This window comes from Genypterus blacodes, unplaced genomic scaffold (genome assembly GCF_046128005.1).
Source record: "Genypterus blacodes isolate CSIRO-AG114 ecotype Tasmania unplaced genomic scaffold, CSIRO-AGI_Gbla_v1 ptg000026l_1, whole genome shotgun sequence".
NCBI lineage: Eukaryota > Metazoa > Chordata > Actinopteri > Ophidiiformes > Ophidiidae > Genypterus > Genypterus blacodes.
Genome location: NW_027466839.1, coordinates 343,374 through 353,527, shown reverse-complemented (window position 1 = coordinate 353,527; position 10,154 = coordinate 343,374). Strand labels below are relative to the sequence as shown.

Here is a 10,154-nt window from a genome sequence, read left to right as displayed (position 1 = left end):
GAATCATTATTTGAGTATTCTATCATCTGTCGTGAAAGTAGCGTTATCCCCATTTGACCTGCTTTGGTACTTCTTTCCTACTACTAGTCATCGTGTGTGTTCCTTAGTATAACCGTTAGAGGGCGCCAGAGACCATACTACAAAAGGGACAAAAGGTGGGTTTGCGTCTCGAATGTCTTTTATTGATAAAGGACATGTGAGACTATTGCACAGTCCTCTGCCAATTCCAATATTCAACCCCACAGCTACTCATCTGTCTTTTCCAAAATCTGGCGCAGCTGTGCAATAAATAAATATTTACAACAAATTGAAAATAAATGAAAATATAAACGTGCTGTCAGTCAAATATACAATAATATTCTGTAAATTAGATAAGCCTGGAAACAATACCTCTATACAATAGAGCTGAAACTTCATACAAACACACAATGGTCACTAACTGAAAATGCATTCATTCTCTCTCTCTCTCTCTCTCTCTCTCTCTCTCTCTCTTTCTTTCTTTCTTTCTTTCTTTCTTTCTTTCTTTCTTTCTTTCTTTCTTTCTTTCTTTCTTCCTGTCTCTCTCTCAGGCTCTCATTTCTGCTGGGCAAGCCACGGTGGAGTTTTCTCAACGTCCCAGCCAAATCAACTTAGTTATCTGGAAAGGAAGAGAAGAAGTGAGGAAACGAATCATGGACAGCATCATGGACTGTCATGTGAGTGTTTACATGGCTTTCAGTGGTACAAATCATTTCACAAGATGTCTTACCTCTGCACTCGTATCGGAGGTCTGAGAAAAGGACGTGTTCTTGCGAGAAGACAAACAGTCCCAGCCTGCCTCCAGCCAGGCTGTGGTCGTACACCGCCCCCGAATCAGAAAGAATCTCCCTGCCCTCGTACACCACAACCCTGCAGCACACACACACACAAGCCGCGGAGCAGGAAAACTTTGCTATTGTATTGATATTGCTTTTTCCACCTACACATAAACAGCACAGAGCAGAGAACAAAGTCCCTGGAGGCTTTCGGAAAGTCCATTATTGAGAAGTAGAACTAAGTAGAAAGTAGATGTGGCAGCTTCAGGAAAACTATGTACAGCAAAAAAAGTACTGTTATTATAGAGATCGATTATATCCAGTGTAAGTGCAATGTCATTTCTACAGATTTGAGAAGTTAATCATGAACCGTAGCTCTGAAACCGAGCCTCGTATTTGTGTATGTTTAACACGAACCACTGTCGAATCTTCCATTAATAGACATTGGTGTGAGTAACTGATATTGTGGTTAGGGTTGTGGTACCTGATGAAGCCAGTCTTGGGTCTGTGGATGAGGTGCATGCGGTAGGCTGTGTAGTCCCTCCAGCCAATTTTGTTGGGATCGTGCCACAACGTTTTGATCTGAAACACGGATGCACACAGATATCAGAGGTTTCGTTTAAATAGGAGAGAAATAGGGGTTGATATGAATCAGACGGTTAAGTTCATTTTGTTTTTGCCTGGTTCCTGGTGTTTCCAGTGTGCCACAGGGCGTTACGCAGATACTCCCCTGGGCCCGTGGTGGAATTGACCAGTTTGATGGAAACTCCTGCGGTGCCGAACGATTTGAATGGCCTCTTCTCCCAGTAAGCCTGAGACACCTGCTCTCACAGAGTAGAATGATTTGGACAGTGACAGACAGGGAGTTATCTTATTTGTTAAACTTACATTAGGATTTATTCTCATCTATTCTCATGAAGACTGTAATCCTAATTTGTTCGGACATAAAGAAAAAAACAGGGGGCTTATGGTTAAGGGGATATTTAGAGGATAGGCCCTTTTAATTGAAGGTCCAAATTAAAAGTATTAGGGGGGAAATTGAGGAGAAATGGCTGTTTCTCTTCCCATTAGAGAAGCCAATATGTGTGTCGATGCACAAATTAGAATTAAAGTAGATGGAGCCAAACTTGTAAATTTTACTGCATGCATTTGCGTGCAGTGATCTGTCGTTTGATTGTCTTATCATTAGAAACATTTTAACTGCGACATGTAAGAGGAGGAAAGACATTCGAGACTTGCCTGCTTCCACATGACGACATAGAAGCGTCGACTGGACTGGTAGGCGAAGACAACCCCTGCGTAGTCATCGTCTCGGTTGGTGTTCACGTAAAACGTCACGCTGAAGTCGACTGCATTGAACTTATCATATCCTGTCACCGCGTAAACCAACAGGACATTTTCTTAATTTGACTCTTTGAAACGTTTATTTTATACAGTGTGGCTTATTCCTCTCACCTAAAGCGATGCCGGGATCTGAGTTTGCCGTCTGCAGTAACTCGGTGCCCTGGCTGCGGATCACCCACAGCGGGTCGGACTGGGTGGTGCCTGTAGGGTCCAACAACACCACTTGAAATTTCCTGAAGTCAGTATATTTGATCTCGTTGTTCAGTGGACAGGGATCCAACGCGTCAGGGATGTTGTCATTGTCAAAGTCATCGAAGCAGGCGTCTCCACTGCTATCACCTGAGAGAGAGAGAGAGATGGATTAGGAGATGCACAGCTTTGCTTTAAGACTATTTTACTACTGTCTACATAAAAACTAATAAGCCATCGTCATCATGGCCCATCAACAACCCTGTTCCAGTGTGTGTAACGCTGACCATCAGAGTCCAGCTGGTCCCTGTTGGGCACCAGTCTGCAGTTGTCCCTGTCATCGGGGATGCCGTCGTTGTCGTCGTCATGGTCACAGGCGTCGCCCTTTCCGTCCCCGTCGTGGTCGGCCTGGTTACTATTGGCAATGTAGGGACAGTTGTCCAGTGAGTTTTGGTGGCCGTCTTCGTCGATGTCCTCATTGTCATCACACATGTCCCCCACCAGGTCACTGTCGGAGTCCATCTGCACACACACACACACACAATAAAAACATGCCTTACTACATTAAATAAGACGGTCACAATTAACAGTTGAGTCAGTTTGAGTTTTTGAGTCATTTTGTTTGAAATCCAAATTAAAAATGCAAAATTAAATATTAATTATACCAAATACATTTTATTATTTATCTGTAATTTTTTTTATCCTTTGTATCCTTGCTATTTACTCATGACTACTGCACTCGTGTGTGTGTGTGTGTGTGTTTGTGTTGTCCAGGTCTACCTGCAGTGGGTTGTATAGAAGAGGACAGTTGTCACATTGATCTCCTACGCCGTCCATGTCTGTGTCTCTCTGGTCTGTGTTATAAATCAGGGGACAGTTGTCATGGTCGTTCAGAACCTCTGCGTGGAGAGAGACGGACAGGGATAAAGAAACGGGAAAGTGGAGGAAATTACATTTTATGTGGCATTTACTCTTTTATCACACATATAAACAGGGTTCACCATCTCGCCGTCCAATCTGAATCTAAATGAAGTGTAGCTAAATGTCAGCCCATTGATATTCAGGGTTTTATCTGTGTGCCGGGCCCGGTTTAACAAACAGCCTCTACCATCTCCATCAATGTCAATGCTGCAGGCGTCTCCCTCCCCGTTGTCGTCTGTGTCTGTCTGCAGCGGGTTGCTCTCAAACGGGCAATTGTCGCAACGATCGCCAACCCCGTCTCTGTCGGAGTCAAACTGCCGCGGGTTGTATACCAGTGGGCAGTTGTCCTGTGCCAAAAACCACATAGAGAGACACACACACACACACACACACACACACACGTGGAAATACAGCTGCTTTCAGAGGCGGGTCATATGTTGTGAATATGATGACCTCACTCTCCTCCATCTGTTATCGCGCAATACCAAAGTTTCTCCATGTCTCTCACCCGCTCGTCTAAAATATCATCATTGTCGTCATCAGGGTCACAGGCGTCACCTTGTCTGTCCATGTCCAAGTCTTCCTGTCCAGAGTTCGGTAGCATGGGACAGTTATCCTGTATCCAATTACAACACAGTTTGCGAGCCGATCAGATAAATAATTCAGCAGAATTTCAATCAATACTGTCTTGTTCCATAAGATCTCTTTTTTTTCTTACCTTTTTACAGTGGTAGGTGGCGTTCTGCTTGCAGGTCAAGCCGTGATTGGGCCAGCCGTCCAGATCCGAGTCTTCACCGCAAAGGAAACCGTCGCCGGCAAAGCCCACGGCGCACACACACTTGAACAAGACCTCAGACGCCATGCCCAGGTACACACAGTCAGCATACTTGTGGCACGTGTGTGTGTTATCTTTGCAAGGGTTGTACGGCTCGCACACCTACATCCAAAACAGCAGAGAATCCTAAAATCGACATTTTGGAGATACGTGGTTTTCAGCGGGCGGCAACCAAATGTGAATTGAAGCAGGAAGATACGTGCCTGCCTGGTCGATTGGGCTTCCCGCAGTCCGAGGCCGTAGGGCTGGGTGCCTTTGTAGCGAGGGGGGCAGGGCAGACAGTAGAAGCCAGGGTCTGTGTTTACACATTCTGTAACGCACACACCCTTCACTTCACACTGCAGGGGCAAAGATGTCAGTATAGGAGTTACATTGTTGCCTTCAGAGCAACAATAGCAAAGTTCAAATAATGCAACAGAATCACATCGCAACTTTAAGAGAGTATCTTACCTCATTCACATCTTCACAGTGAGTGCCATTGCCATGTAAACCCAATGGGCAATGTCCACATTCCCACGATCCGTCGCCGTGTGACGTGCATTCCACTCCAGGAAAGCACGGCCGTGACAACAAACATGTGTCTGAAAATACACAAAACGTCATCATTTAGAAAGAAAACAGGGTTCTGATTTGGATGTGAGACTTGTCCTCCTCCTCTCTGCCAGGTCCACAATTAAAAACACATGTTGTGCAGCTAAAGGTCTCTATGAATTGTAGATTCTAAGTCAGAATGTTAGTGAAAATTGCATGAAACAATGCAGAGGATGGAGCATTTCTAGCCATAACAACAAGTCATCTAGGGCTGTACAGCTTCAGTGAGGTGTTGTCATGCATCGTTCAGTTGTTCGACCTGCTTAAGGGGAATCTAGAAGAAACTTCACCTATAAAATGTCATACTTTTTCTGTAAGTACATGATTTCTGATAGAGCTTTAAGTTTAACCTTTTGGACATGTTTGTTTGTTGCATGCTGCATAATCCACAGAATCTCCAGTGCAGTTCTTGCCGCCGTGCTGAGGAGCCGGGTTCAAGCACTCCCTCTGACGACTGGAGAGGCCTCCCCCGCACGACTTGGAGCAAAATGACCATTCAGTCCAGGTTGTCCATCCTCCTGCAACTACACACATTTTTACACATTTACAACTCCCGTGTAAGCCAGTGACGTCCTGCCGTGCCGCTCCTGCTTGCATACTCACTGGGGCAGAGTGTGTTGCTGCACGATTGTGTCTCCCTGGCGCTGCCCTTGCACCCTACCTTTCCCTTCTGCGGCGGAGGGTTGTTGCAGAGGCGCACGCGCGTGACGTCGCCCTCTCCGCACGTGGTCGTACACGACGACCAAGGAGACCAAAGGCCCCAGTTCCCATTGCCGCGACCTAGACCGGGACACAGATTTATGAATGCCTGGAAAAGTCTTATGTGATCTAAGACAGGCTCCATCAAGGCTCAGCGAAATTCTACACAGGCTTTGTTACCACAGCTCTGTGTGTGTACATGTAAAGACTTGGAGCAACATGGTTCCAATTATAATTACAATCCCCTCAAATCCAGTTGTGTCAGCCAGTCTGAAGTTCCATAATTCCTTCTTTGAGAACTCTCCATTACATTCCACGCCCTTGGACCAGTCGCGCCCAATCAATCACAGTAAATAAAGTATAAATGGAGACATGACGAACACCTAGATTAATGTCTACTACCCTTGCGGTCACACTTCATTGGTATGCAGCTGCGGGTTTGGACCGAGGGCCCGTCGCAGGAAGACGCGACACCGTTGCAAGTTCGTCCCCGCTGTTGCCCGCCGTGCCCGCATGAGACAGAGCAGTGGGTCCATTCAGACCACGGGGACCAGCCGTCTTCAGTATCTTCAGGTGCAACACACACACACACACAAACACACACACGCAGACGGAGACACAATTGGTTATCGTACATGTGATTACATTCCATTAGTGTTGAGATGTTTCGTATGCAGTGGTGGAAAATGTATAGAAATAAAGATATGAAGCACTTTCTTTTCCTTTTCCTAAAATAAAGATACCCAGAATTGGACATGTAAGACTTTTCATTTGGCTTATTTGGGGGATTTTCATGATTCCATTATTCTGAATAATTTAATACTGTGAAAGGAACAATTCTTCACAATGACCACTTTACTCCTTTTGATAAGTGAGGACATTCTATCGCAAAATGTGATTTTAATGGGGTATAATTAACACCTGACCTCAGTATCTCTGTTAAGAAGAACCTCGGTAAACATCCACGCTAAGTGATCACACACACACACGCACACACACACACACATACACCTCCAGGGGTCAAATGCAGGATTAACTCACGTAGACAGACCGGGCAGCACTTTCCGTCCAAAAAGGATGTATGGATGCAGGACACAGGAGGGCACGACACCTGCTGACACACCGCCTTCCCATCCTAGGTAGAGTGGAGGATGAGAGAACGATTGCTGTTAACTTAATAAAGCCCTTTTTGCACATTGCGTACAATATGTGGGCAATACAAACAAAAATGTTAATCTTCATATACTTCATACACCATAACTTTTGCCTCAGCCCATCTGGGGAGAGATACTGATGATACTTTATAGAGATGTAGAGACAGAGGATACAAAATACAGTACATTGGAAACAAGTGAAATAAGCCAAATACAACATTTAAAAGCCTGTAACCATTAACATATTCCATTAGAACACATTTATCAACTGTGCAGGTGTTTCAGGCTGCCGCTGCATATGATGTCATGGCGCTTTACCAACAATCATCTCACTGCTGTATTTCAAATTGGGGATTATAAGTGTTCTTCAATACTGACCTGGCAAGAGCAGGAGGTGCAGCTGTCCACCTCCCACCGCTCCCGCTGCTCGTATATTCGTCCGTCCTGTATACACCACACTTCCCCGTCTCGATCTCTATCCAGGGCGCCGTCGTCATCTCTGTCGTCACCGTCTTCGTCCCTGCGGCCGCTGCTACTGTTGCTGCTGCTGCTCAGCTCGGCCAGAGAAATACGCATCTCCTTGTTCTCTCTTGTCTAACGATGCAGATACGTGTCAGTTCACAATTATTGTGTTGTTATTGGAGTTGTAAGTTGAAGTTGTGTCAGTAGAGATTAAGTAACTGCAGATGTAATAGATTATGTTTTTATTAATGATTATTAACACTTATATCCAAAGAGCTGATGTGTGAAGTGAGTACACCATAACTCTTTATTAATAGTCCTGTTTTATTACTTGTGAAACTATAAATAGGTCACAGGTTTCTGCCAGAGAATGTGGGCTTTGTAAAATATTATTCTCAGAAATTCTTTCATTTTGATCCATAAAGCATAACTACATTATTTATCAACCATTCCCAATGTCATTTCTCATGAATTTCTTTAGAGAAACCCAAACCCCTTCATATTCAATCAAAACCTGTCAACAGAACGGTTATGTACTGGCGTAATTAAGTTGCAGAGAGGATTATTAACTGACATTTTTTTAGCCACTAATGGATCCTTTCAAGTTTGGGGTTTTCCAAAAATGTACCAGTGCATTTTGCCACAAGCCACAGGAGTCCCCAGCCAGAACAAACGGACCTCTCTACTTGTTCCATTTGCGCTGGAAGAGCAGCTGCCGCACTTTCTCTTTGGTGCTGAAAAGCGCTCTACGCTCGTGCCAAAAAGCAATACCACATTTTTCCCAGCAACATTCAGCCTGGTGAAACACAAGGTAAAGCTCTTTCTCTCTAATGTTCTCAGTAAATTCTCGAATATGTGGATCACAGTCACTGACATTTACATTTGCAAACATGCAGATGCCTCCGTGTGTGTATGTGTGTGTGTCATACTATCTTTTCCAGGTCTTCCAGCAGGTTGCCGGTGACTACACGCAGGCCTTCAATCTCAGTGAGCAGCCCCACCAGCTCCTCACAGGGGTGACGACACGCTGCTGACAGTAAGTCTCCCTCTACACCCCCCACACCTGCATGGGAGATGTGTGTTTACGTATGTGCATATGCAAGTTTTGTGTGCGTGTCTGTGTGTGTCTGTGTGTGTGTGTGGTACCTGAGCAAACAGCCAATGCAAAGATGAATGTCAACAGCCGGGGGAAGCATCTCAGCGGAGTCATTCCTGTTCATATAAATCACACATGCAGCTGCTATGAAGTATAGCCGCCATACTGCTAGACCACAACATCATGCAAACAGGGGCCGCTGCCAAGAATAGCCAGAAAAAGGAGAGGAAATTAACCTTCCATACCTGCACACTCCTCTCTGCTCTGTCTTCTTCCACGATTAGAAATGGTAATCACTGCTGGTAGGCTGGCTCGTCCCCGCTGCAGCTCCACAGAGGCTGAGGTGGAATGTGTGCCTCCTTTCCCCCTTTGCTTACTTCTTTCCTCGTCTCCTAGTCTTGTTTCCTCCTCTGTCTTGGCATCTGGACCGGAGCTCATCAACGGGGAGCTGCACGGTTATTTGTCATGCAGCCATTCCAAGAGAAATACGAGGGCAGAAGGGGAGAGATTGATGAGAGAGGAATCTGACTCAAGAGCACGTGAACAGCCCTGTTAGTTCTGTTGAAAGTTCTTGCGTGGTTCTGTATTTGTTTGAGGCAATGCGTGTGCGTGTGTGTGCGTGTGCATGTGTGTCAGGCAGAAGCGGGGGCCATATATTACTTGTCTGTCTGGCGATGAACAGGGCTACATATCTCCCAGCAATAAACCCAGCTGGATAGAGAGGACACTGTGTGTGTGTGTGTGTGTGTGTGTGTGTGTGTGTGTGTGTGTGTGTGTGTGTGTGTGTGTGTGTGTGTGTGTGTGTGTGTGTGTGTGTGTGTGTGTGTGTGTGTGTGTGTGTGTGTGTGTGTGTGTGTGTGTGTGTGTGTGTGTGTGTGTGTGTGTTGTGACGTGACGTTTGAAAGCAGGTTTCCCAGACACATCATTTACACTCTTCGCTCTCCAAAATGAGATACGCAAACAAAAAAAACACAAACACACACATTGACAGACGTCGGCTGCCTGAGTTTTCCCAATATTCTAGCCGTGAGAAAAGTGGCATCACCATGAATTATTAGTGAATGCTGTGTGGGTGATTGTGAAACAAACACACACTGTGGGGGTGGGGGACTGACTTTGACAGAAATGTCTCCTTTCTTTGGGCTCATCATCATCACCATCCTCCCTCCCTCCCTCTCTCTCTCCATCACTTTCCTCTCTCTCTCTCTGTTTGGTCGTCTCCCTGCTGAGTCAAAGAGGCATCATCATCACCGTGAATCATATTTTCCATCTGTAGATTCCACTTGCAGAATAATGAATCTGACAGATGTGCGCACACACGCGCACACACGCAAGCATGTTGTGCCCGTACAAACACACAAATACTCAAATCAGACACATACTCGCAGAAGTCCATCGCATATCTCCGTCTCCATATCCCTGGAAACAGCGGCGGAGAACAAACGGGAACATCCGACGTGTTTTTCTTTTACGGTGATGGAAGTGGTTCAAAGTGAGTCGCAGTGAAAGCAGGTGCTGTCGCTGCTCTGAGAGGGAGAAAGCCCAAAGGTAGTGAGATCTGAGGGGATATAAAAGGTAGGGACTTGGGTGAGATTGCTTGGCAAAATCCAGTGGGAGACTGATGTGGAAGGCACATTCTGTTCAGGGACTTCACTCAAAGTTTGCAATTCTCTCCATCTTCCAGTGTGTTTAAGGGGAGAAGACAGACTTAAAATAGGGAATTCGGTCTAGTGTCTTAGAAAGGAGACACTGATTGGAGGTTTCAGGGCTGTCGTGGGAGGAGGTCAAACAAATGAAGAAAAGCTCCAACAGGTGGTAGTTAGACTGGCACAGCACTGAGAAACAAGCAGGTTATGTAAGCAGGAGGATTGAATTGCTATAGTAGGCCAATGTCGGAATTTCTAGACAAGAACTCAATGGCCTTTTTATTGACCTAATCTGTGAGCTGCGGTCTCTGTGAGGTAGGTTAGAAAGTTTCCTGGTATTCCCGCACCACTCTAAGAATGCTGATAGACTTACATGGGCTTAAAGTAAAAGGATTTGTGTGGCAGGAAGGCAAAGCAAGAATA

The 10,154-nt window shown here is 45.5% G+C and overlaps 1 protein-coding gene across 1 annotated transcript; it reads right to left on the bottom strand.

The window, feature by feature from the left end:
* Positions 1 to 629: 629 nt before the first annotated feature.
* LOC142992985 (thrombospondin-2-like) lies at positions 630 to 8,199 on the bottom strand. Its single transcript, XM_076143558.1, has 20 exons — positions 8,136 to 8,199; positions 7,919 to 8,052; positions 6,906 to 7,121; positions 6,415 to 6,508; positions 5,776 to 5,940; positions 5,278 to 5,454; positions 5,025 to 5,198; positions 4,534 to 4,664; positions 4,287 to 4,421; positions 3,967 to 4,185; positions 3,757 to 3,864; positions 3,436 to 3,595; positions 3,108 to 3,226; positions 2,615 to 2,849; positions 2,250 to 2,477; positions 2,034 to 2,164; positions 1,475 to 1,615; positions 1,279 to 1,376; positions 749 to 888; positions 630 to 637 (listed from the first exon to the last, which is right to left on the bottom strand). The coding sequence occupies exons 1-20, from the start codon at positions 8,197 to 8,199 to the stop codon at positions 630 to 632; spliced, it is 2,877 nt and encodes a 958-aa protein (XP_075999673.1).
* Positions 8,200 to 10,154: the final 1,955 nt, after the last annotated feature.

What these genes read in the sequence shown, in the direction of transcription:
- LOC142992985 (XM_076143558.1), bottom strand. Translation starts at nt 8,199, where the DNA reads ATGACTCCGCTGAGATGCTTCCCCCGGCTGTTGACATTCATCTTTGCA. An exon ending in GCACCTCCTGCTCTTGCCAG is followed by an intron (nt 6,509 to 6,905) that starts GTCAGTATTGAA and finishes CACTCTACCTAG; the next exon opens with GATGGGAAGGCGGTGTGTCA. An exon ending in CCCAAGACTGGCTTCATCAG is followed by an intron (nt 889 to 1,278) that starts GTACCACAACCC and finishes TGTGTGCTGCAG; the next exon opens with GGTTGTGGTGTACGAGGGCA.